The sequence below is a fragment of the Pleuronectes platessa genome, chromosome 7 (assembly GCF_947347685.1).
Source record: "Pleuronectes platessa chromosome 7, fPlePla1.1, whole genome shotgun sequence".
NCBI lineage: Eukaryota > Metazoa > Chordata > Actinopteri > Pleuronectiformes > Pleuronectidae > Pleuronectes > Pleuronectes platessa.
In genome coordinates, this window is record NC_070632.1 from 1,780,195 (window position 1) to 1,806,046 (window position 25,852).

The 25,852-nt window shown below is 46.0% G+C and overlaps 2 protein-coding genes across 5 annotated transcripts; one reads left to right on the forward strand and one right to left on the reverse strand.

The window, feature by feature from the left end:
- Nucleotides 1–3,770: 3,770 nt before the first annotated feature.
- Nucleotides 3,771–21,972, forward strand: LOC128443996 (Fanconi anemia group A protein). Of its 2 annotated transcripts, none has more exons than XM_053426276.1 (42): nt 3,771–3,948; nt 5,469–5,581; nt 5,818–6,837; nt 7,832–7,927; nt 8,669–8,742; nt 8,992–9,101; nt 9,178–9,291; nt 9,472–9,535; nt 10,303–10,415; nt 10,557–10,633; nt 10,998–11,139; nt 11,235–11,368; nt 11,654–11,764; nt 11,978–12,073; nt 12,348–12,416; nt 12,786–12,874; nt 12,949–13,009; nt 13,131–13,180; nt 13,301–13,371; nt 13,498–13,596; nt 14,164–14,297; nt 14,381–14,451; nt 14,568–14,667; nt 14,906–15,093; nt 15,190–15,280; nt 15,450–15,644; nt 15,772–15,845; nt 15,979–16,107; nt 16,232–16,310; nt 16,444–16,613; nt 16,777–16,882; nt 16,966–17,025; nt 17,105–17,209; nt 17,606–17,721; nt 17,885–18,047; nt 18,396–18,458; nt 18,614–18,707; nt 18,814–18,889; nt 19,382–19,526; nt 19,614–19,703; nt 19,827–19,929; nt 20,615–21,972. In XM_053426276.1, the coding sequence occupies exons 3-41, from the start codon at nt 6,628–6,630 to the stop codon at nt 19,923–19,925; spliced, it is 4,128 nt and encodes a 1,375-aa protein (XP_053282251.1). In that variant the 5' UTR covers nt 3,771–3,948; nt 5,469–5,581; nt 5,818–6,627; the 3' UTR covers nt 19,926–19,929; nt 20,615–21,972. The 2 variants fall into 2 exon arrangements, with proteins under 2 accessions (XP_053282251.1, XP_053282252.1); XM_053426277.1 differs by having other exon boundaries at nt 8,672–8,742.
- Nucleotides 20,054–25,575, reverse strand: znf276 (zinc finger protein 276). 3 transcript variants are annotated; one of them, XM_053426279.1, is made up of 12 exons: nt 25,483–25,575; nt 24,294–24,554; nt 23,608–23,923; nt 23,449–23,495; nt 22,985–23,368; nt 22,590–22,650; nt 22,221–22,304; nt 22,018–22,137; nt 21,795–21,870; nt 21,512–21,629; nt 21,333–21,432; nt 20,054–20,963 (listed from the first exon to the last, which is right to left on the reverse strand). In XM_053426279.1, the coding sequence occupies exons 2-12, from the start codon at nt 24,517–24,519 to the stop codon at nt 20,678–20,680; spliced, it is 1,818 nt and encodes a 605-aa protein (XP_053282254.1). In that variant the 5' UTR covers nt 24,520–24,554; nt 25,483–25,575; the 3' UTR covers nt 20,054–20,677. The 3 variants fall into 3 exon arrangements, with proteins under 3 accessions (XP_053282254.1, XP_053282255.1, XP_053282253.1); XM_053426280.1 differs by having other exon boundaries at nt 22,018–22,128; nt 25,418–25,544; XM_053426278.1 differs by having other exon boundaries at nt 25,418–25,544.
- Between the last annotated feature and the right edge of the window lie 277 nt (nt 25,576–25,852).

Below are 25,852 nucleotides of genomic sequence, written 5' to 3' on the forward strand. Positions count from 1 at the left end.
GTTTTCCAGTTTCTGTTTGATTGAGACAAACTGGGACCAGTCTGCGTCGGACTGGAACCACGACCTGCGGCTGTTTGCACTTTGCCAGCGACTCGTTCCTCTTCTGCTCAGAACAGAACTGACGGCTAGTCTTTGTTTTGCATGTTCAAAGATCAGTTTCTATGAAGGGCGTTTCATCATATCAGATATCTCCAGGTTATCGCTGCTGGGGCCTGATCCTGTGTTTGTTCAGTCGCCATGTTTGATTTCACAGTTTCCTGAGAGAAATGGCAGATCATTGTTTCTTTCTTTACCTTCGTGAGAAACCAAACTCCAGAGAAACACAACACCTCACACATCCAGGGCTTCTGTTCACTTTCTTCCAGGTTCTGTTGCTTTCTGTCATTCTGGGGAAACTCTTAAGAAACTATAACTTTACAACAGACTCCTGATGAAACCACATTTAAATTCGCTGTTTGGCTCTGCGACAAGTCTCACACACACACACACACTCGATAATTATCACAATAGATAGTTACAACGTTTTATTGTTTTTGAAGGTTCTGCTTTTAAGGTGGAAGCTGTTTTTCTAGAAGAGATCAAGCTTCACACGATCAACTCTTCTTCACTGGATTAAAACCTTTGTTTCAAAGTGTTAGGTTCAGTTTGAATTGTTGAGTGTTGGTGACGTTGTCTCTTTTGAAAAGTTTTTATCAGTTTGAACAAACTTCCTTCAGTTGGTTTGAGTTTGGTTTACAGAGGAACTGCTAAAGGAGAAGTCCGCCTGTAGCCTGACCTCAGGTCAGTCACTTGTCCTGAGGACGAGGTTCAGGTTTTATCAGATTCCTCCTGTTGAAGGAAGTAAACAGGTCAACAAGCTGAGCTGACGACATCAGACTCACAATCTGGTTCACAGTCCACAACTGGAACAACAACAGCGCATTAATCGTCCACAAACGCACAACAGCCTCATTAGTTCTTTTGTAGAACAGGTAATGACACACTATAAACCGGCTTTTATGAGTTCTGCATTCTAAAAGTACGTCATGTATCCGCAGCTGAACTAAACGTTGGAGAATCATTACAGATCACAACATTTGAAACTTATGTTTGAATTGTGGGTTTGTTAAAAAAACGGATTGAGCAGAAACCACTGGACCTTCTTCTGCTCAGTGGAGGGAAGGGCTTTCTTTAACATTGTGAGATAAGCTGCTTTTCCACATCAGAAATTAGAGTCCAGTCCCTTTTATGAAACCACCTTTAAATTCACAGGATCCAGATTTGATTTTCAGATTCATGAATTACTCTGAGTAATTATGTCAAAGAAAGGAAGGAAAACGAGTGGATCCATCCTCTGATCTGGATCCACACCAACTTGAACAGTTTCTTTCTCTCTCTCCCCCCCCCCAAACAAACAACCTCGGAGATAATCCACACAACAACCTCCACAGCTCCTCAGTGACAGATCTGTTCCTGCAGCAGACGTTCTAATGTTCCTTCATTTACACCAGGTTCCACTGAGCGCTCAGGAATGTAGCACAGCTGTGAAGCCTCCAGGCCGAGGGCTGTTTGCTCTCAGTCAGTCTCTGCTGCGTTCCCACTGGTGTGGCTGCCGCACACAGGGAGGGGGGGAGGGGGGGGGAGTCCACGTCTTTGTACTTCACACCGGCGCAGACGAGGATCCATGAGTCATGACCTCCCACGTTAAAACTGTTTCTTTCATTTTGCTTTTCATCAGCAGCACCGTCTGTGTCTGTCATGTGACATCTTGTCTTCGGGGGTCAGATCAAGTCAACCCACCTCGACTGGTTAATTTGTCTCAGTGCATTCTGAGGGAATATCAACTTCTCCACTGGAAACACTTGATGAACGATCCAGTCCTCATTCAGGTCCCAGCTTGTTGCAGCCTGCAGCTTCGTCACAAGGCCTCGGTCTTCTGAGGAGAGCTCCTGTGGGATGTCAACATTTAACATAAAAGAGATAATACTTCTGAATTTCTCCTCTAAAGTCTGAAGTTTACACCTTTTCTATGGTTTCAGTAGATTTTTGTTATGTTGTGTGTCGGGGACAAAACTGTTCCCTGAGCTGCGCTGGTGCTTCTTCATTCATCAGCAGGAAAATAGCAAAAAAGAAAAGTTAAAACCTGTTTAAATGTATTTTATTTCCTCTATCTATATATATGTATGTATATATTGTAAACTTTCAATACCTCAATATTGCTGCCTTGAAAAAACAAAACAGTCCTGGACACATATCAGTTTGTTTTTCATATTGAAACTATTTTCCTTCATCCTGGTCCCTCTTAACTTTAATTTTCATTATCTCTCATCCCAGTTGTTGGTGTAACTTTAATTTAAAGTTTCAGTGAATGGACTGAATTCAGCCATTTATAATACACCTCTTTGATTTTTCTCGGCATCAGACCTTTGTCCTTTTGATAGGGGACAAACCGCTTGTCCTCCTGAGCCACAGGATTGCTCATTAGAATACACAGATCTATTAATACACAGGGAACACGTCGGAGATTCTGCAACAGACGATGGAAACTTCCATTTTTAGGTTTTCCTGCTTGGACCCCGTGTGTCTTCAGACTTTTCCTACTACACACACATAAACACACAAACAAACACACACAGGAAATCCTGCTCATATCCAGAGCTGCAGTCACGATGTAACTCACCTCCTCCGGCCTCCAGTGACAGTGGCTCCCTCATGATTCAGACAGGGGCTGCCACTGCAGTGCAAAGTGTGTGTGTGTGTGTGTCTGTGTGCGTGTGTGTTTCCTCAGGTGACGCTGTGTTGTTGTTCACCGAGCTGACAGCTGATGATGCTCCTGCACTCCGCACCCTGTTTATATTTCTATCCTGCACATTAGTGGCACAATAGGAAGACGTTAAAGATTCATGAGGACACGTTGCATCAAGTTTTCATGAACAGCTCCCTGAGAGGAGAGATCTTCACTGGAGAGCTCCAGGGCCAAGATGGAGGCTGCTGCTGCACAGTCACACACACACACACACACACACACACACACACCACGCAGCACGCAGCACCTGGAACGAGTCAAAACACTTATCTGATTAAACTATGACTCAACATCTTTTATGTGAAGTGTTGAGAAACTCTTTGATAGCAACACAACGTCTCCTGTTCTCATGCACACACACAACAATGTTGTGTTTGTTGTGTACAATCATCTTTAGCACATGAACATGAGAACATTACAAAATACAGAAACAGTGGTTTTAAACTTCTTCATGAGACAATACAACACAGTACAAGATTATCCAAGACAACACAACACAAGACAAAACAACACAATATCTATTTACACAACACAACACAATACAATATTATACAACATTACACAAGACAACGCAAAATAAGACAACAACACAAGATCTATTTATACAACACAACACAGTATAACATTACACAAGCAACCCAAAACAAGACAATACAAAACAGTACAACATTATACAGAGAACACCACACAAAACAGTACAACATGATATAACATTACACATGACAACACAAGAAAGTAAAACATTATATAACATTACAAAAGACAACTCAACATGAGACAAAACAACAAAGGTCTATCTACACAATAAATTATCAAAGAAACACAACCAAAGATAATACAACATTATACAAGACAACACAACACAAGACAAAACAACACAACACAAAACAACACGTCACTGGGACTTAAGTAACCTCCGGGTTAGTTCATGTTTGTCCCACGTGACGGGCTGCTCTCCTCTGATTGGCTGTAGAACAATAACAGAGAAGCGCGGGAGGGAAACATGGCGGAGGAGGAGGAGAAGTTCAACATGGAGCCTCAGACACTTCATTAAACCTGCTCAACTTATTAACGTGACTTTATGAATCAGGGAGCGGCGGAGACTTTAGCGGACATGTCGGTGAAGCTTCCCTGTGAGGAGCAGGGTGTGTCCCGCCTCCTCGGTGAGTCCCCCGGAGACATCCTGTCCACTTCCATCCTGTCTCCTCATGTCGGAGACACGAGATGTGGAAGGGACAGGATTTATAATATGTATATTTATATCTCTGTGTTTATATACATATATATGTACGCGTAGAGATTTATATATGTGTGTATGAAAGTACTCCTACAAAGAGAAATACCTGTAAAAGAAAATATGTACATGGAATCATCCATATTTATATTTATATTGTTTTCTGCTCTTCACAGTTTCTCCTGTCACTCACTTTACCTCCTGATCCACATGTTCACGTATCTGCTGTAGTTCTGACTGATTCTGTATGAAACTGTCCTCTTGTCCCATGTGTCCTCATGAACCATGTGTCCTCGTGTCCCATGTGTCCTTGTGTCCCATGTGTCCTCATGAACCATGTGTCCCATGTGTCCTGGTGAACCATGTGTCCCATGTGTCCTCGTGAACTATGTGTCCTCGTGAACCATATGTCCTCATGAACCATGTGTCCTCTTGTCCCATGTGTCCTGGTGAACCATGTGTCCTCATGAACCATGTGTCCCATGTGTCCTCATGAACCATGTGTCCTCTTGAACCATGTGTCCTCGTGAACTATGTGTCCAGTTGTCCCATATGTCCTCATGAACCATGTGTCCTCTTGTCCCATGTGTCCTCATGAACCATGTGTCCTCGTGAACCATGTGTCCTCTTGTCCCATGTGTCCTCATGAACCATGTGTCCTGGTGAACCATGTGTCCTCTTGTCCCATGTGTCCTCATGAACCATGTGTCTCATGTGTCCACGTGAACCATGTGTCCTCGTGAACCATGTGTCCTCTTGTCCCATGTGTCCTCATGAACCATGTGTCTCATGTGTCCTCGTGAACCATGTGTCCTCGTGAACCATGTGTCCCATGTGTCCTGGTGAACCATGTGTCCTCGTGAACCATGTGTCCCATGTGTCCTCGTGAACCATGTGTCCCATTTGTTCTCTTGAACCATGTGTCCCCGTGAACCATGTGTCCTCTTGTCCCATGTGTCCTCATGAACCGTGTGTCCCATGTGTCCTCTTGTCCCATGTGTCCTGGTGAACCATGTGTCCCATGTGTCCTCGTGAACCATGTGTCCCATGTGTCCTCATGAACCGTGTGTCCCATGTGTCCTCTTGTCCCATGTGTCCTCATGAACCATGTGTCCCATGTGTCCTTGTGAACCATGTGTCCCATGTGTCCTCATGAACCATGTGTCCTCATGAACCATGTGTCCTCATGAACCTTGTGTCCCATGTGTCCTCATGAACCTTGTGTCCCATGTGTCCTCATGAACCATGTGTCCTGGTGAACCATGTGAACCGTGTGTCCCATGTGTCCTCTTGAACCTTGTGTCCCATGTGTCCTGGTGAACCATGTGAACCATGTGTCCCATGTGTCCTGGTGAACCATGTGTCCCATGTGTCCTCTTGAACCATGTGTCCTCATGAACCATGTGTCCTCTTGAACCTTGTGTCCCATGTGTCCCTGTTGTCCCCCAGCGGGTCGTGTGGTGTCCCGGCTGCAGCCTGACGGAGCTCAGCGGCTGCAGGAAGCAGCCGTGCAGCTGCTCCAGCAGCAGCAGGACCTGTGCAGTCTGCTCAGGGAGGTCTCTGTGAGTGACACTAGATTTATTACTTTACATTATGTCATTATATAATATATTATATGATTGACAGTCATGATCAGAACACCTGACCTGGAAAGACACTGTCCCTCAGAAGGCAGTGAGGTCTGAGATCAGAGCCGTGTCCTCCTCACATCTCCTCAGTGGTTGAACTGGTGTGCTCGGATCCACCAGACGACTTTTCTCTAATTTGTCATAAACATAACTTCCATGTATTTGTCTAGACTCCGGCTGGCTGCTGTCGGACTGGGGAGCAGAGAGCTGTGGCCCCCGGAGGCCTCACAGGGTCACTGCTGGGTGAGTCACTGGTTTACATGTTGGTCTTTATACCTGGACGCTGGGAGGAGGTGGAGACGTGTCGTCCTTCTTTATCGACGGTCTATGGTTTAACCAAGTGGCCAAAGTTGAATAGGCAGGTCATGTGACACACTCGGGCCCAGAACCACCTGCTGGGACAATTCTGACAAAACACACGCCCCCCCCCCCACACCTCAAGGATGTGTTGAATTAACACATATTATATTATATTATATGATATTATACTGCATTACATTGCATATTGCAATTTGACACTGTTCACTGTTTTGCATTTTCCATTTCACTTTTTATATCTTTTATATCTTTTTATTTAGATATGTTTATGTCTAAATAAATGTTACTTTGTATAAATATTAGAAATAGTGAGTAAATATATATTGTTTTTTTATTGCTTTTCTTATGTGTCTTGTATTTATTGTTTATTGTATTCACCAATAACAAGAGCACATTCCTGGTGGGTGTAAACCTACTTGTTAATAAATACTTTCTGGTTCTGATCAGAGCTGTGAAAACAGAGGAACTCATTTCTGCAGTCATTCAGAACCTCTCAGTGTTTGTTGTGTGTTTGGATTTTAACATCTCATATTTAAGTCAGCTGCAGATCAGCAGACATGATGAAGTTCCTGTTCCCTTCATGACGTCCATCTTTGTTTGTTGTTGATTTTCTGGACAACTACACATTCTTTTAGATGTAGTTTCTTTTGCTTTTATTCACAATGAAGAGACAGAACGGGAGTAAGAGCTCTGAACTCCAGCTTGTGTTGTTTGACCCGTGGACAGAGGGCGAGCTGAGGCGTCAGGCCGAGGCGCTGGGCGTCCCGGTGGCGGTGCTGTCGGTCAAGTTGACCCTGGACCGACTGACGGAGATCACTGCACCTGAAGGAGCAGAGGACGAGAGGCGAGAGCTGCTCACGTCCTCTCAGAGAGTGAGTATCTTTCATTTGTGGCACAATCCAAGGTGAGCATTCTGAGTCACAAGCTACTGACGGTGGGAAATGTCTTTAATCTGGAGGAGCAGCTGCACCTCTACCAGGAACATGTTGTTTGAGTGTGTTGGTGCAGGTTTGCTCGTGTCATAGATCCACCCCTTCATTATCTACACCACAAAGGCTTAGTGGGTGTCAGGGGGCGGCTGGAGCCAATCCCAGTTGACATCGGGCGAGAGGTGGGGTCCACCCTGGACATGCTTTAAAGTCTCCAGTTAACCAAACCTCCATCTGCATGTCTTCAGACTGTGGGAGGAAGCTAGAGAACATGCAAACCACACACATGAAGACCCTGGTCCTGCACCACAAGGCCCCTGGTCCCTGGGTTCTTCACCTCGAGCTACATGTGCACAAATTTAAGTGTTTAAAGAATCCGTGTGTTTTTTGTTCCTGCAGAAAAAAACGGACAAAAGCAAACACACAGTCTCCTGTCAGTGTCGTGAGTGTAAAATAAATCCATCTTCTATCTGATCTCTGTGTCTCACAAGTCTCTTCACACTTGTCATGTGTGTTGATAAAGGCCCAGTGAAGTGCAGTGTTGAGTTTGGACATGTGAGACGTTCAGATTCAACACTGCTTGTTGATCCAGACTAAGGCTGATATTCCAGTTCAGGCTCTGTGAACTGAGTTGAGCTTCTCTAAACTCTTGTGTGTATAGTGAGATCTGTGTGTAGTTGCTCTTTCCACTGTGTGATGTCGTGTCACTCGCACAGTGACTTGACATTTCCCTGCTGATTCGTAGTTCCTGTTTTACCAGTTGGTAATAACAGCTGCGTGAAGCTTAAACCAGCACAGATCTGCCTGCAGATGATTACGTGGTTTACCATTGTTCAGTGAAGCAGCAGGAGGCTGCACCCTGGCTTAGTCTCAATTACACCATTCTCAGGATTCTCGTTCAGAGCATGTTGTTTATGAAAGTCTCTGTCCTCTCCAGGTCCGGCTGTGTGTCCTGCTGGAGTCCAGCAGAGACCTGGTGTCCCAGGGAGCCCTCTGCCCTAAGCTGCTGTGGCAGGAGTACAGGAGGGATCAGGTGTGTGTGTGTGTGTGTTTGTGTGTGTGTGTGTGTGTGTGTGTGTGTGTGTGTGTGTGTGTGTGTGTGTGTGTGTGTGTGTGTGTGTGTGTGTGTGTGTGTGTGTGTGTGTGTGTGTGTGTGTGTGTGTGTGTGTGTGTGTGTGTGTGTTTTCACAGCATGTCCACACACTGTATACGAGGCCTTTCAAAAGGTTTTTACTTCTCAAGTTTTACACCATGTGAAATTCCAATAACAGGGTTTCTACAGATAATTTAAACACATAAACACTGTGATTATGTTCATATCAGAAAGAGGAGTCAAAGAGCAGAAAAGGGATAAAGTTTGACGGACTGATAAATCATTTAAAATTTGCAAGTTAATCCTAAAAACGTGTATTTACTAAAAAGGTGTTAGTTGCTTGTGAGAGATCAGAATCAGAATCAGAAAGTATTTATTGCCAAGTAGGTTTACACCTACAAGGAATGTGCTCTGGTTATTGGTGCATACAATGAACATAGAAACATAAAAACATAAAAACACAATAAATACAACACAAAAGCAAAGCAATAAAAAGAAACAATATATATTTACTCACTATTTACTTCTTATTTACTCCCTTTTTCTAATATTTATACAAAGTAAAATTTATTTAGACATAAACATATCTAAATAAAAATATATAAAAGATATAAAGATGAACACAGTCACACTCAGCTGGACTTTCTCAAGTTGAGTTTCTGAAGTGGTGTTTTGTTCCAGAAGCTTCCGGAGCTGGAGGTGCTGATCCACCTGCACTGTTCCAGCTTCCTCTCTCTGAAGTTCATCTTAGAGAGGTGAGAACTGTTCGACCAAGTTCATGCAAGTGGGACATTTTAACAGATCCTTTTTTCCAAATCTAAAAAAATCTGTAAGTATTGGTGGATGATTCTCTTCCCCCCCCCCCCCTCCCCCCCAAAAAAATCATATGAGAATGTTTTTAATGCACAATCATGATCTGAAACGTCCTGTTGAGAATATCCAGACAATCTTATAGATGTAGTAATTGGCCCCCCCCTCCCGCCCTCTTGCTTCTGTCCGCTCAGTGATGACGGGTCGAGGGTCTGGTTGGTGTCTCGGTTGAAGGCTCTGTGCAGCTGGACGCCTCCACAGGGGGAAGAGGAGACCAAACAACAGCAGCTCAGAGTGTTGTCCAGTAAGAACCACGGATGTGAAGTTTAATAATAGTCCGTGCTCGAGATGAATATGAGAGCGGATGTGGTGTGTTCCAGCGGTCGTTGGCGTCCTGGTGGGATGTGGCTTTGAGCTGAACTCTGAACCAGCAGCTCCAGACCAGAGGAGGGTCTCTCTCCTCTGCTGCTCACTGCTCGATGAGATGCTCTTCTGTGAGTCTGCCTGTCCCACTCATCCTGTTCTGTGATGATAAAATATTTACTAAAGTACTTTGTCTCACACCTCAGGGCCATGAAAGCTATTTTCTACTTCTTTAGACATTTAATTTGAGTATTTTTCCTCTTTTTTTCTGTGTGAACATGTCAATGTTTTCTTCTGTCCTCCTTCTTCAGGGCTTCTGGACACCGTGGACAAGAGTCCGACTTCTCAGTCTTCTGCAGCAGGACCTGGGCTTTGGTTCTTTGCTTTTTTGTTCTTTATTTGTCTTATAAACCTTCACATAATCAGACCTCAGTAGGAAAACACTTGTAAAACATGAGAACATACACAGATAATTGTCAAATTACAACCACTCATAGATTGCAGTCCCTTCAAAAACATACTATTTCACAATGTTAAAGAAAGTGAGACAACATTCCTGGATCCATCCCGTAGTCTGAGCTCTTTCTTGGCCCCGTCCATCAAGAGTCCAGAGAATCTGTTCGGTAGTTTCTGTGTTACCCTGCTGACAAACAAACGAACAGGGTGGAAACATCATAACCTCCTTGTGGTTGTTATTAATCGAGCCAGAGTCACACACCATGGACTGTAACGATGCATCTGGAGCTTCATGATGTCACTCTCTAGATTTTCCTGTTTCCCGGCAGCTGACCGTCTGATTTTTAGTTTCTGCTCAGTTCTCTGTTAACTGTTGACATCAGGGTGTGAAAACTCCAGGTCGCCTGTCTGGTCCTGAAACGCTGCAGCTGTGCACCTGGTGCTCACAACCACACTGGGCTCTGATCAGTGTCACAGTAACTGTCAGCTCCGTGTGCACGATGCACTCACTGAGCCACAGCCCTCACTGGAGTCTGTCTGCAGCATTGAGCCGTTCATTTAAACCCAGAGGTCTAAGAACTTACCATAATGAAAACACCAGTTAGACAGCAGGAGGTTAATTCATGACTATTGACTCAACATTGCATTTGGCTTGACTTTACTTTTCTCCTCTTTGTTTCGTGCAGGATTCAAACACTTGACGCTTCATTATGTGGAGTTCCAGCCTCAGCCGAGGCCGTTCAGCGTTTCTTCACACACTCCCTCACTCAGGCTCTGACTTACAAGCCTCGACTCACAGGTACAGACAAGTTAAAGATTATCTTTACAGCTTGAAAAGCCTGAAGTGATCTGGCAAGAACTTAAAACCAGGTCAGAGAATCCAGGCTTTAAAAGACCTAAAATAAAAACTCTGAGAAACATCTAAACCATGTTTTGTCAGTGTCGGACGCCGTCACTCTGCAGAGCGACTGGACCTTTGTGAAAGCCGACCCGTTGTTGATGTCTCTTTTCCGTAAGGTAAATATTAGTTTCTACATAAAGTGAGCTGAGGTTAAAACGGCTTTATACATGAAAGTAGCTTCATGTGCAACTATATATGTTTTTATTTATGAATAATCAGCTGAAACAAAGAATTGTGTAGTTTTGTTACCTTAAAATGAGACGTTCATATCGTATGAGGCCTGAGGACTGTAGAGTCTCCTACAAGCATTTTGAGCCATAATGAAAACAATGATTCTCTCTTGAAAACATGAATATTAAGTCAGATTTCTTAAATCTTTCGAACTTGAAATGCTGTTTGTGTCCTGAGATCTGTGTTTGTCTGTTGACTGGTGTCTGTTGACTGGTGTCTGTTGACTGGTGTCTGTCCTGTCTGTCCCAGCTGGCTGTGATCTTCAGCGTGGAGCTGCTGCTGCGTCACCTGCAGCAGGTTCTGGAGACTCACGAGGTCAACTGGAAACACGTCCTGTGCTTCCTGTCCACGCTGCTGGTTTACAGCCCCTGTGCTCCGCCCAGTCTCAGAGGTAAACAGGAAGGACGGATTTAAGGTTAAACGGTCACATCATGTTGATTTTAAAGGTTTTTCTTTGTGTCTGTTCTGTGTCTGTGCTTCTATCAGAGCTGCTGTCCCGGCTGCTGACTTCTGCTTTTGAAGGCTATGACCTGGAGCACATGGTGACAGCCTTCCTGTTGGCTCGCCAGGGGGCGCTGGAGGGAGCCGGCGTCTTCTCCTCCTACAGTGACTGGTTCAAGGTTTCCCATCATTTAGTTTTTAACACCAGGGTTGTACACAGTGATAAATAAGGAGGCCATGCTCAAAACGTCTTTAAATGAAATTCAGGATGGTCATATTCCTATAATTCTCATTTCTTTCCACGGAACGTCCGGTATAAAGCTGATTAAAATGCTCATTGGTTGAGTTTGACCATTTGTGACTTTGGTGATGTGTCAAAGTTACATTTCTGATATTTAGATTGTTGATATGACTGCTGTTAGTGTTGCAGTCCCACTCTGAAGTGCCTGGTTCTGCCTCTTCAGATGTCGTTCGGTGGCAGCAGTGGCTTCCATGCATCGAGTAAGAAGTCTCTGGTGTTCCTGTTGAAGTTCCTCTCGGACCTGGTTCCGTTTGAGCCCCCCCAGTACCTCAAGGTGACACTTGTTCTCCTAGACGTCATGGAGAACCTCCTTGTTCTGGATGTGTTCCCTTTTAGATCGGACCAGGTCTCAATGATATTTGACACAGACGAGTAAACAAGCAAAAACATTGGGAGATTTATATAGAAAGAAAAAATGCACACGTATATGAGGGACAATAAACAAATATTTATGCCATAAACTGCTTAAACGTTCTTCTCCTGTTAGGTTCATATCCTCCACCCTCCGTTCGTCCCTGTGAAGCACCGCAGCCTCCTGATGGAGTACATCTCTCTGGCCAAGACCAGGCTCGCTGACCTCAAGGTCAACATTCAAATCCCTGCATGAAGGAATCCCTCTTCAACACAGCATATAGAATTATTCACATTCAAACTGTGTAACAGCAACATAGTGATGATTGTATAATTGTGGTTAGTGTCCCTGAAAGTAAAGTGTGTGTGTGTGTGTGTGTGTGTGTGTGTGTGTGTGTGTGTGTGTGTGTGTGTGTGTGTGTGTGTGTGTGTGTGTGTGTGTGTGTGTGTGTGTGTGTGTGTGTGTGTGTGTGTGTGTGTGTGTGTCCATGTCCATGTCCATGCAGGAGTCGGTGGAGGACATGGGTTTATATGAGGATGTCTCTGGTGCAGGTGGAGCATCAGGATCAACACAGGTAACGGCGACCCCCAGTGGTCAGGCCAGGCCACAGCATCTCCTTAAATAGTTATTTATGTTGTGAACTATATTCATCAACCTCTAGTCACACTCCTCGTAAACGTGATTATATTTATGAGTTGGTTGCGATTGAAGAGCGCTGTCCTTCAGCTTCAGAGCAGGATTTATTGATTTCAGATTTTGTATTGATTTCACTAAAAGCCCTGTGTAAAGATGTTGCCTCCTGGGAGAGACACTGCACCTTAAACTAAAGTGTTAAGTGACTCCCTGTGAAACTGAGTTATTCTAAAGTCTGCATCAGTGGTTAGTAAGTGGTGGGTTAATAATGATGTATGATAATATTTAATAATGTATAATCTGTCTGCAGCCCCAGGGTCAGGCCGTGCAGGATGTGGAGAAGGCCGTGTCTCTGTTCGAGAGCACAGGGAGAATCTCTGCCACAGTCATGGAGGCCAGGTACAAAGTTAGATTATCACCAGACACAAGTTCCTTAAGTTTACAAAGTAAGTGACCCCCGTGTCCTCTCACAGTATTTTCCGGAGGCCGTATTTCCTGACTCGATTCCTTCCTGCTCTGCTGAAGCCTCGAGTGGTGAGCAACTTCCTGTTACGCTGATATAAAGTTATAAACAGAGGAGATGCCTGACTCCAGACAATCTAAGCTGTCACAGATCAAACCTATGAAGTGACGTTCACTCTTCTTTAAATTACAGCTTCCTGTGAAAGCTGATGCTCGGATGAGTCTCATAGAAGCTTTGAAAAAGTGAGTTATCATCAGAAGCCTTTATTCCATTTATTGTAAAAAGAATGTTCTGCTTCTCAGTATGATTTAATTCTGTTTGATGATTTCATTGAGTACATTTTATATCCTGGTTGTTTTCAGAGCGGAGAAGATCCCTGCCGCCCAGCACTCGTCTTACGTGGAGTCCTGCTCGAGACAAAGGCGACAGGACAGTGAGTCTGTGTGTGTTCTCCGCAGGATGACCACTTTGTGTTACTGAACTCAAACCACATCAACACAGATCAGTATGTTCTGGAAGATCATCCACTGATGACTCACAGTATGTGTTGTGTTTTCAGGGAGTGTTGTGTGTTCGGACGCCGCTGATGATCCTCTGGAGGTCCTGAAGGTTCAGCTGCAGGAGTTCAGAGGGCTGGTGGTGGATGGAGATGATGGAGGTGGGCAGATAAAGAGAAACACACACACACACACACACACACACACACGTGTCTGTGGCTCAACAGTCAATCAACACTTATAATCAAATCTCATCGTTGGGTTCGTGTTTCCTGTGATAATCATGGACTGTAAATAAAGATGATTGTGGTGAATTCATATCATCAAATCAAGATGATGGTCAGACATGTGTTTTCCACATCATGTTCACGACTCTGAACTCTTTGAAGTGTTCATCTTTCTCTAAATCCTCGTATGTGATTTTCATGTGTGTTCCTAAACCAACTGGTCCAGAGCAGAGTGTGTTTCTCACAGACAAGCAACACATGTTCCCTGACTCACCCTGAGCCTCTTTGAATCTCTGACTGCCTCGTGTCCTCGTCTCTGATGTGTCCTCGTCTCCGATGTGTCCTCGTCTCCGATGTGTCCTCGTCTCCGATGTGTCCTCATCTCTGATGTGTCCTCGTCTCTGATGTGTCCTCGTCTCTGATGTGTCCTCGTCACCGATGTGTCCTCGTCTCTGATGTGTCCTCGTCACCGATGTGTCCTCGTCTCTGATGTGTCCTCAGACATGATGGCACAGCTGTCCAGGATCTCACACACGCTCTGTGTCGTCTTCCCTGGTCGTCCCGAGGACCTCATTGAGCAAACTGTCCTCAAAGTTCACGTGGACGCTCCTCCGTCCCCTGAGCTACATGTCAAAGTAAACACTCGTGAAACACAATCTTCTGGTGCTGCATCAGTTTATGTTCTTGTTGCATATTCATGTATTCCTCATATTCTCAGGTCATCAACATGATCCTCAGAAACTTCTGCCAGTGCACGTTAGACGCGTCTCGAGCAAATCCCCCTAACAAGTGAGTCTTTGAACTCCATACAAATATTAGAGGATTCATTTGTTTGTTGGTAAGAATGAAATAAAATAACACAAATGCACAGAGTGATATTTGTCCCCTGTTGTCTGTCCCTTCAGACAGAACCTGTGGGCCTCCAGGCTGGTCAGTGTGCTGCTTGGTAACACACAGCTGATCTGCAGCCTCACACACAGACTCTGGGACCTGTTTCATAACCAGGTACATCAATTATTAATCATACATTCTCCTCTGTTTTCATCTTTCACTGTCTCATCAAGCTGTGTTCAGACATGAAGTTGTCCTAAAAATTGGGTCCAAACCTTTTCTGGGGTTTGTCCTTCACGTCTAATTGTCATTGAGAGTCAGGAGAATGTCCGAGCAGCTGGAAGCAGCTTCATGTGTCTCGCTTCAAAAGTCTCTTTACTCATTAGTGTTACAAACCTCTCTTGGTCCACAGGGGTCCTCGCTGAGCCCCGCCCACGTGCTCGGTCTGGCAGCGTTTGTCGTCCACCTCCAGGCCTCCCAGTGCCCCAGCGCTCTGATTCAACTGGTCCCAGCCGTCCTGCCCAAACCAGTGCCTGTTGGAGAAGCTGTGAGCTCAGCGCTGGTGTGCAGCACACACCCTGACATGCTCTTCTGTGTCAGGTCAGACCAGATCTTTACAGTGACGCACTTTTCTTCAGCTGAAACCATCTGTGACTATTGGAAGCTCCAGTGTGAGTCTCTCTTTGTGTTGTTTAGGTTTTGTGTGTCAGCTGTGTGTTACGGGATCTGCAGAGGAGACTCACTGCCTCAGCAGCAGGACTACGTCCCCAGCAGCTTCTATAAGAAGGTTCCACTTCCTGTTACCTTCCAGAACTTCACTAGGTTTTCCTTTATGTATTACTGTGAGAGAGGAGAGAGGATCTTCTTAATGAGTCATGTGTTCTCAACTTCACCCTCTTGCTTTAGTTATAAACCTTCAAACATTATATGAGGTGTGATTGTGTGTCTGTGTTCAGCTCCTCTATCTCATCCCGAGGCTGTTGCCTGAGGCCAGAAGGACGTTTGTCACTGCTGAAGGTTCTGTGGGTGAATCCCAGGAGAAGAACCTGTGGAGCGGCGCCACAGAGGCCGGCGCCCCCTGGAGGACGAGCGCCTGGCGCCTGTGGAGAGACGCAGCTTTTCATCAGCTACAGGACAAACCTCAGTATCAGGTGAGATGGACGCTTGTGTTCCTGCCTGGTGAGAGACTCTGTGGCCGTGTTGCTTCCATCTGACTGTTAAATGAAACCAGTTGATGGATTTTTCTTATCGTCAACAAACATTGTTTTGTTTGTCCAGCTGTCGTTCTCTGATTGGCTGGTTCATGAGCTCCGAGTGCAGAGAAGTGAGGACGCCCTGTCGGACCCAGAGCGGTAAGAAGGACACACACACGTTCTCTTACAGGTGCCATTAGACACACAACAGAAATAAAACCACTACTGTGTGTGTGTGTGTGTGTCTGTGTGTCTGTGTGTGTTTGTGTGTGTCTGTGTGTGGTGTGTGTAGTCAGGAGTACCAGCAGTGGGCCTGTCTGGAGCTGTTCTTGCCTCGTGCGGGGGAGCAGGGCGGCTGTGGAGGAGACATGAGGATCCTCTGCTCTCATCTCCTCGATGCCGTCATGGACCAGCAGTCAAAGTGGGTCCACACGTGTCATTGTGTCATGTTCAATAAGTGTAACGCTGATTTGTGATTGGTCGTCTTGATAGTGAGTCTATTCCCTAGAAACTTATAGAGTTATGAAAGTATTTGATGTCAACAGGGACCAGAGTCTGGGAAATCTGCATCAGCGAGCCTCAGCCACCGGGACGTGTCTGCCAGACGTCATCTCCAGATTACAGGTGTGTGTCTGTGTGTGTGTGTGTGTGTGTCTGTGTGTGTCTGTGTGTGTTTGACTGACCACGGTAAAAACACTTAACAAATCATTCTTAAAACATTATCGAGGAGATGTTTAATCAATGCTTGTGTGTGTAGGAGTTTGTCTACGAGATGGAAGTGACCGGACTCTCTGGCAGCCGCAGTGGAAGAGCTGACGTGTGCGACTTCCTGTTCCAGTTCATTTCTCAGAGATGCTCCTCGAGCTCCGTGTCCCCGTCTGTCGGCTCGGAGCTCGACCTCCAGGTCACGCTCCTCACGTGGAACCGGTACGAGCAGGATGAAGGGTTTACTCTGAACGCTGACTTTACATATACATTATAAGAGATATGAACTTATTTATCCTAATGAATAAAGAGTTAATGTGTATTATAAACTTTTAAATATCCTGCTCATGACACCTCCACTTCCTGTGCATGTGTGACATCACAGAGTCCTGCTGGCTCTCCCCCCCCTGCTGCTGGTGAAGCTGAAGGCTGAAGGAGGGCGGAGGACTCTGGACTGCACCACCCTGACACAACATGTCAACCAGCATCAGGTCAGCTCTCACCACCGCTCTCTCTTCAACCCATCAGCTGATTGGAAGCAGTTTGAGTGACTCTGACTTGTTTGTCCAATCAGAGGAGGGTGTGTTCTCCTGCCGGCCTGATGTCCTCCCATCTGACGTCTCACCTGCTGAGAGTGAGAGGCTCTGACGTCTGAATATGAACTAATGATAAACTGAAGTCCAGTCGATATGATAACTGTGTTTCCTGTCCAGGGTGTGTTATCTGCCAGTGTGTCCTGTGGACGTCCCAGGGAGGAAGTCAACAAGGCCTGGTCTCAGATCAGTGTCCACTGTCCTCTGCTCCTCACCTCTGCTGTGGTACCTTCTGCTCTCAGTCGCTCACACTCCACCTGGCTGATCCTGAGTCAATTATGAATACTGATACTCGTGGAAAGTCAGAGAAGGATTATAAAATGAATATATTAATCTGCTTCAGTGTCACAGTCCTACGATCAACTTCTCCTCCTCACACGAGTCAAGATGTCTGCTCCCAGTTGATGAACCATTAACATAGAGAAACATTCTTACTGCGTTAGTTTGAAGATTTCATATTATGAAATATATTCATCACTTACACACAAAACAAGGAAATCAGTACTAACACAAAAACATAATTACGATGAACATGTTTGTGTTGAGAGTTCTGACATCATGATGATTGTGTTTGTGTGTGTGTGTGTTTGTGTGTGTGTGTGTGTGTGTGTGTGTGTGTAGCGCTGGTGGGAGCGTCTGTCTCCAGTGCTGACGTCCCTGTGGAGTCGTGTGTGTGACGGGGAGCCTCTACCAGAGCAGCTGCAGCTCCTCACTGACTGTGGTCACTGGGCTCACAGGTAAGACCTCCTCCTCCTCATGGACCTCCTCATGGACCTCTGATCCTCGTCCTGATGAAGAGATTGAACTCCTTCATCTTCCTCCTGCCGTCAGCTGTTGGTTGATGTTTGTGTTGTGATGATGTTTGTGTTGTGATGATGTTTGTGTTGTGATGATTTTCAGTGTTGCACGTTGCCTGTCGCCGTCCCCGCCGCTGCCTCCGGCTCCAGCTCTGCTTCTGGCCTCCAGCCTTCATCGTGCCTGGCGAGGCCGTGGGGGGGGCAACCAGAGCTTCAGCGCGGCCCTGAAGCTGCTGCGACCAGAGCGGGAGTCACAGGACAGACAGGTGAGGGCTGAGAACACACTGATCCTGATAACCTGAAGCTGGTGATCAGGTCCTTCTTCTCCACCTGTTCCTCTCTGTTCCTCCCTGCACACGAGCCAATCACACTCCAGACCATTGACTATATATAAGGAACCTCCTCCCTATCCAGAAACGAAGCCACAATATCCTGATTAATAACGCTGGCGTCTTGCTTTGAGCTTTAGTCCCTCAGTTCTAAGTCTCTTTAGATGAAAGCGTCTCATTGGATTTGATTGAAACTTTATATCTGCTCCATTCATCTTCTTTTCTCAGAAGCATCGTGGTGGTTTTGAATTTTTTTTATCAACCTGCTTCTCATGTCTTCCTCAGGTGCTGGTGTTTCTTCTCTTCCTGTGTGTGAACGACCATCTGATGACGCTCCTGTGCCTGCAGGTGTGTGGGGACATGAAGAGCAACACAATAATTATTTGTGTTATATACATTTCTTGTGTGTTCCAGTATGTTTGCTACAGCTTCTCTGATCTGTTGCTTCTCCTTCAGCTGAAGAGAAATATCTATGTTTCATGTCTCCATTTGTTTTTCTTTAGGAGGAAAGTGATGAAGAATCGTTGAGTTTATTCTCCGACCTTCTGTGTGTACTGGTGGACTCTTCTGATTGGCTGCTCATCTTTAAATCAAGTGGTACAGTGAACGTCTTCAGTGTGTTCAGTTGTCTTATTAATCTCACATCTGCACTGAGAGCTGATACTTGTTTGTTTCATTGTAAAACTGAATGTTATTGTTCCAGAACAAGGTGTGTATGAGTCGGTCTCCATGTTGACCTCAGATGAGTTTACTCGACTGCTGCCGTGGGCTTTCTACAGGTGAGCTTTCCTCAGCTCGTCCTGAAGTCTCTGACTCGCGTCCATCAAACGTTTTACTCAACAAGAATTTCCAGCTTTTAGAATCCTCGATCTTTTTCTGTAGCTTCATTCATGAGGTCAAAATAAAACAGATGCAAAGATTTTATAAATGTCTTTCAAGAACAATCAAATAGAAACATACACGGGTACTGTTTATGACTTTAACCTTTGACTTCTCAGATTTCCCAGCATGTAAAGCAGAGGATACAATGATCCATGCTTCTGTCTGTAGTTTGTCTGTGAGCAAGTTTTGTTTCTGGAGTAAAACTCAAAAACCAGGTAGAACTTTGCAGAACTGTTTATCAGGTGGTGAAGTGGTTGAGCCTTTTGAAAGTTTGGTTTTATAAGGATTCTAACTTTTGTCTTGAAAATATGAATCTTTTCTCTCTGATGTAATTGACTAACTTCCTGTTGTGTTGTGTTGTGTTGTGTTGTGTTGTGTTGTGTGTGTAGCCTGCTGCTCCAGCAGAGTGCCGAGCTGCTGCACAGAGCGTTGTGTTGTCCAGGGTTCCTCCAGGCGGCCGTCCTCCTCTACGTCCGCCTGCTGCAGCTCGTCCTGGACGGACACGCACCAGCCGCCGAGCGCCCTGAGCAGCAGGTGAGCTGACGTGTGCATCAGCTCATGTTGGTCTCGAGCTTTAAAAACAAAACTCTGAATATCAAATACTCAAATATGATTCGTCAGTTGGATCCGTCCCAGATTCTGAGCCGAGCCAAGAGGTTTCTCCTGAGAGCGATCTCCCAGACGTCTCTGTCCTCCGCTCAGCGCCGACGGGTAAACGAGCCACGAGCATCAGCTTCCACCACCGTGATGAAACCCCCCCCCCCCCCCCCCCCCGCTGACATTCACTCGTCCCCCTCTTGTCTTTTGTCTCCGTCGGGGGGGTTCCTGTCGCAGCTGGAGTCCCAGTGTGCAGATGTGGATCCAGAGGTGGCGGCAGCGCTCTCCGTGCAGCTCAGTGCTCCGAGCCTCAGCCCCGAGATGGACTTCCTCTGAACACGTGAGAATAAAACCTACTGCAAACCTCTCCTCTGCCCCCCCGAGCTCTGGATCTGTTGTAACCCCCCCCCCCCCCGTTACAGAAACATGTAATATCTCTCAATGAGCAGATTCTACAACAGCTGTTTAAAAAAGGTCGACATTTTATTAACTTTTTTTTACATAATGCACACACAACTTTACACATGTACATCTGAAGCCCTTTTGTTTTACAACTTGAAGAAACCTGAACCGGGACCTGAAGGTCCAGGGTGTAAGATCAGGTGAGAAGGTTCTATGTGCAGAACCTGAATATAAAATAATCCTAGAGATGTTTTCACTTGTTTGTTTCATCTAAATTGTACAAATAGTTGTTTTCTTTACACCAGAATCAGACTTTATATTGAAATACTTTATATTTACATCAGGAGCGGCTCCTCTCTACGGAGGCAGCCATGTTTTTTTTTACAGTCGCCCAGACTGGACAAACTAAACCTTTTTGAGTTTTTATGACGACTGAAGCTTCCACTGGGTCTCTTTCATGTTTGGAAGGGGGGGGGGTTGAGGGGTGTTCAGCTGCAACTTGACACTTCACCACTAGATGTCACTAGATTCCACACGCTGAACCTTTAAGATAAAATCATGTTGTGCCCTGAGGAGGTTACACAGCAGATTGAAATCAACACTATGCGGTTTCTTTTCACCAGAACCAGTCCCTGGTCCACAGTTCATGTCCCCGAGCAGCAGAGCTGGACCAGAACTCGCTGCCGTCATCTGTCCTGGTCTTGCTGAACCACCTCACCGGTCAGAGTGATGCTGCGCTGCTCAGAATATGGCGGAGGCGGCTGCGGCTGCTGCTTCTGGCTGAGGCCTCTCTGAGCCTCGGTCTGGATCACCGGGTGGACCATGGACATGTGGACGTTGAGGTTGTGGGCCTTCTCGAAACGCTTCCCACACATCAGGCAGGCGAACTCCAGGTCGGCCTCTGCCTTGTGTTTGGTCATGTGGTATTTGAGTGACGCTCGCTGGCGGCACTGGAAGCCGCACACCTCACACCTGCAGGAGAGAGAAACTTTAAAAACAACATCACCTGTTTTTCTTCTGGTTTCATACGCTCAGTTTAGTTTCCTCTTCATCAGGATCGAGAGCCACACATTCATTATTAGCTCCATGAAGCAGGTTCTGTTTTCACCTCTGTCTGTTTCTTAGTGAGGTTAACTACTAACTGGCGAAGCAGCTTTACAGTCTACTGCACTGCATTATGGGTATTATCAAAGTCTGGCCCATACTAGGACAGTCAAGCTGTAACGGCCTCTTCATCTTTAACTTTGAGCAAATCTGTCAAATATGAAAAATGGCGCCTAAAAGAGTCAGTTCCTCTCATCCAGGTGTGAGAGGATGAGGTTTGAAGGCGGCGCTACGTACTGCAGCGGTTTGGCTCCTGAATGTCTCATCTGGTGGACGGAGAGGTGCTTCCTCTGTTTGAAGGTCTGACCACACTGGTCACAGATGTAGTTCCTCTCCTCTGGAAAACAGAGACCAACACCCGACATGAGAAACGCTCTGGAGACTGACAGCTCGGAGCTGGAGTCTCCTCTCCTCACCTGTGTGGATGAGCTTGACGTGTCGCTGCAGGTAGCGGTCGATCATGAAGACCTTGTTGCAGCCGGGATGAGGACACGGCCGCTCCCTCACCTCCTCGTGATGCTCCTTGATGTGCTTCTAAAAAATAAGATGCAAAAAGAACAATAAAAAAAACACCAGCAACAGCTAAATACTGGTTTATTATTTGATTTTATTGGTTTAAAACTATACAGAGACTTGTGTAGGGTTCATTGTTAATGTGAGTTAAATAACTAAATGTATATCAGTTATGTGAAAACTGACCTTCAGACCATCTGGAGCTCTGTAAACTGCTGTGCAGCCCTGATACGGACACTTGTAGATGTTGGGAAGTTCCTCTCTTTAAATAAAAACAACAGTTAATGTCATTGTGTTTATCTGTAGCCGTTAAAATCCACAAACCACCTTGAATCTGCTGAAATAAAATACACATTCAAACAGAGGTTGTGTGTTTAACAGTGTTGTTGTGAGCTAGTTGCCGTCGCACCCTTTAGGTTTGAACTTGTTCTTCCAGCCGGGTTTGGGACCTGGTTTCTTTTTGATCTTAGGTTCCTCCGGGACCTTCGGGCTCTGTCTCCTCTTGTTGGGGGCGGTCGCTCTTCGAGCTCTGAGGGCGAGAGAACAACGTGAGATCACAACTACTTGAATCCACCTGTGAAGGATCAGACACTTTAGAGTCTTTGTTCCAACCTCTTGTCCGAGTCCGGCTCGAACGACTCATCGTCTAAACCCTCTCCTCTGCTCCTCGGCTCCAACTCGTCCTCGGACACGACTCTGGAGACACAGGGATCAGACATTTGGGTTTTAATCATCTGACGACATGACAGCAGGAGAAGACAAACATCTCATGACCGACAGCTGAGACTGACTCATTGGACGAGTAGATGTGCCGACTGCTCTGACTCTGACTCCCAGTGACGTCACTGGTGCAGGACGGCAGCACCAGTGTCCGAGACGCTTTGTGTTTGTTGGAAGTGGAGACGTGTCGTTCATCTGTACTAACATCGGTCAAATTAAGAAAACTACAGGTTCTGAGGTGAAAGGAGCTGCAAGACGAACCTGTCGGACGAGTCGCTGTCAGCTGCTCGGTCCTCCAGCCGAGCCGACGCCTCCTCAGCACCTTTCAGATCAAGATGAGAACATCCAGAATCATGTGAGTCATGGAATCATAATGATGAGTCAGCAGTTAGAGTGTAAACAGTCTGTGGCAGGAGGACGATGAGGTCACTGGTTGTGTTTACATGTGGGGAGGAGCCAAGAATCAAACCAAACTGAAAATGATTCTGTTCAGCAGCAAAACAAAATGAAATAATCTCAGTATCACAAAAACAGAACTTCATAACACTTGTGGAGGTTAAAGCAACAATATGGAACGTTAACAGAGCAGCAGCGCCCTCTACAGGCACGTGTGGCGGGACAGGCTGTGACCTCACGTGACTTGTGACCCGTCTCACCTCCAGTGGTGCTGGTCCAGTCCACCAGTGCTGAGCTCTGAGTCTGCACTGCTGGCGGAAGGTGGGGAGTGTTTCTACTTCCTGTCTGTGTCCTTCCATTCCCGCCGGGCTGCTCCTCTTTATCCTCCTGCGGCTCCGCCTCCTCCTCTGACGTCACTCTGTCGCCACGCCCAGAGTTCACCTGGTGCCCTGGACTCGTGTTGGTTGTGTTCATGATGTGTCTGTGACCATCACCGCAGCCCCACACGGCTTTCACCGAGCCCCAGCACTGGCCCTTCAGCACCTCCTTCAGGTCGGGGCAGGAGCGGCAGGCCTCTCCGTGGCGGTGAGCCCAGGACACCAGACTGTGGAGGCACTTTGAGTCTGAGGTGAAAGATGGTGGAGCTGGAAGAAAACAGAACGTCTCAACAGGGCGAAGCCGACCGCTACCTTGTATTGTCTGAAATTAATAAATGAAGATTTACTTATTGAGCCCAGATTGACTGACGACTCCGGACACGTTGCATTCTTCCTGAAACAGAAACAAACAGCTGCTCATGTTTCTCTACTTTAACATCTGGAATCCTTCCGTTGTGAGAACATTTTAAAACGAAAACTAAATTTGACTTTTCACTCGGACTCACCGGCCTTTCAGGTTCTCCTTCCCGACTGGAGGGAGGTTGACTCGCTGCAGGAACCGGATCAGGATGCTGTGGCACTTGTAGAACTTGGCGTGGCATTTCTTACAGATAAACTCCGACAGCCGGGGGTCGCGGTCCAACTGGACCCCGACCAGCCGCTGGAAATCTGAGTGGAATAGAAGGGGCGACTGGGTCCCAGCATCTGAGTCCTCGTCTACGATACCGATGGAGTCCCGTGACCAGCGGTTGAAGGCGTGACGCAGGCTGCGAGGAGAGAACTTCCCGTGGCAGAGGCGACAGACGGCCGTGGACAGTCGGCCTGTGGAGCAAAGAAGCAGATCAGCATTTTTATAGATCTCAGTTTTTACCTCAAACAGGTAAATAAAGTTTGTGTCTGAATCTGCAAAGAAAGAAACCGAGGATGAAAACTGACTTTGTAATAAACTCTTCATAAAAATCAGCTCATTAAACTTGACTTTGTGTCAGAAATGTCCAAAATGGCTTCAGGCCTCAGCTCGGACGTCTAATCCCACAAGCTGCACTTTGGTCAAATAATCCACTTTCCACTGTTAATGATACAGTTCTGGTGTCAGTGGAACATTTAGACTTAAACTGTTAATGCTGAATTCATAAGTGGTAAATAAACGAGACAGATGATCTGATGAGTTCTGTGTCTCTGTCTCTCTCACCTGAAGGTCTGGACTTGTTCTCTGGAGGACTCTGTGTCTCCTCGCTGAGCTCTGAGGTCACAGTCTTCTCTGCGGCAGCGTCATTGTGGTAGAAATCATCCGCTGCCCCTGGACCAGTCTTTCGAGGTCTCCCTCTGGTTCCGGGCGTTTTCTTCTCCTCGCCGAGTCTCACCGGCGTCTGCCGCCGAGTCTCAGTCGACCTCGGACGCCTGGCCTTCTTCTTCATGGTTTATCCTGTAGCTGATGATGGAAGCCGGCCGCCTGTAAAGATTTGAAACGTGTTTATCGTGATGTCACCTCCTCCTCCCTGAAGCTGCCCCCCCGATCCCCGTCTCCCACATCAGGCTGCGACTCGGTGGCGCCCCCCCCCCGCCTGGAACCTTCTCCCGGGGGAAATCAACTCTCTTTTAAAATACAGGCTCGAACCAACATGTTCCCAAAATCACTCGGTTACATCATCAGCAACGAGCAGGGTCGCTGTGGCTCAGGGGGTAGAGAGGGTTGTCCACTCACCCGAAGGTTCAATCCCCTCAAATTGACGTCTGTGCTGACAGGTTAATGAAAAGCTGTGTGATAATGAAAGTTCTGCTTATAGAATAAACTCTATATAAACACAGATCACATCACCATTCATATCTGTTGTATGATTTTCTTTTATTTATCACCTTGGTTTTCTTTATCTATAAATGCACTAAATAAGTCCACATTATTTATCAATATTATTCACTGTCTCTGAGATGATTGACCACGTTTCACTTGTTGCATTGTTTAAAAATACTTTCTTAATTAATTGTCTGTTTCCACAACTTGATATCAGCTGAATTTGTTTATTTACAAAGGACTTTATTCAGTTTCTACGAGTTTCTCCATCATATTTTGTGATTTTATGAATCAACTCATCAAGTAAAACAAAGATCGTCAGAAAATAACAGTAACCGATCATCTGACGTCACATTAAACATGTCCCCTCACGTGATGAAACATGTTTCAGTTCTTACGTCGCGCTCACGTCTCTGTTTGGTGAATTTCGTGAAGCTACAATAGCTTCGTTAGCCGCAGCGCGACGCACCGGTTCCGTGTTCACGTTAAAAAAACCGTTACAAAGTGCAGTGACGCGTGTTTACCGTGACCGTGCGTGAGTCCCGAGCCCGGAGCTGCGTGTTGTTTTCACACGAGACGAGTTTCTCACCAGAGTCAGGATCTGCAGATGTAAACAGTAGAACCCGGAAGTGCTACCGGAACGAGAGAAGGAGACCGTAAGGGGCCACAGCGCCGCCCGCTGGTCACAGGGACACACTGAGCAGTTCATGGGTTGCAGGTTATTTTTGTTTTGATTATTTTAAATAATAAAACACGAGGAATCAAATACAAGCTGCAGCTCTAGTGCCCCCTGGTGGAGGGGCTCGACTTGGAGACAAATATTCCATTAATTTGTTAATTTATTAAAACATGAGAGATTTAGGATAAAGATTACATTATTATTGGTAACTGATTGATTTAACAATAATGATAATAATAGTAAACACACCTTTCCTTGTATAGCCCTTATCTAAACAAGG

What these genes read in the sequence shown, in the direction of transcription:
- LOC128443996 (XM_053426276.1), top strand. Translation starts at nt 6,628, where the DNA reads ATGAAGAGACAGAACGGGAGTAAGAGCTCTGAACTCCAGCTTGTGTTG. An exon ending in GGGACCTGTTTCATAACCAG is followed by an intron (nt 14,668 to 14,905) that starts GTACATCAATTA and finishes CTTGGTCCACAG; the next exon opens with GGGTCCTCGCTGAGCCCCGC. An exon ending in GCCCTGTCGGACCCAGAGCG is followed by an intron (nt 15,846 to 15,978) that starts GTAAGAAGGACA and finishes TGGTGTGTGTAG; the next exon opens with TCAGGAGTACCAGCAGTGGG.
- znf276 (XM_053426279.1), bottom strand. Translation starts at nt 24,519, where the DNA reads ATGAAGAAGAAGGCCAGGCGTCCGAGGTCGACTGAGACTCGGCGGCAG. An exon ending in GAACAAGTCCAGACCTTCAG is followed by an intron (nt 23,924 to 24,293) that starts GTGAGAGAGACA and finishes TTTGCTCCACAG; the next exon opens with GCCGACTGTCCACGGCCGTC. An exon ending in AACAAGTTCAAACCTAAAGG is followed by an intron (nt 21,871 to 22,017) that starts GTGCGACGGCAA and finishes TTTTATTTAAAG; the next exon opens with AGAGGAACTTCCCAACATCT.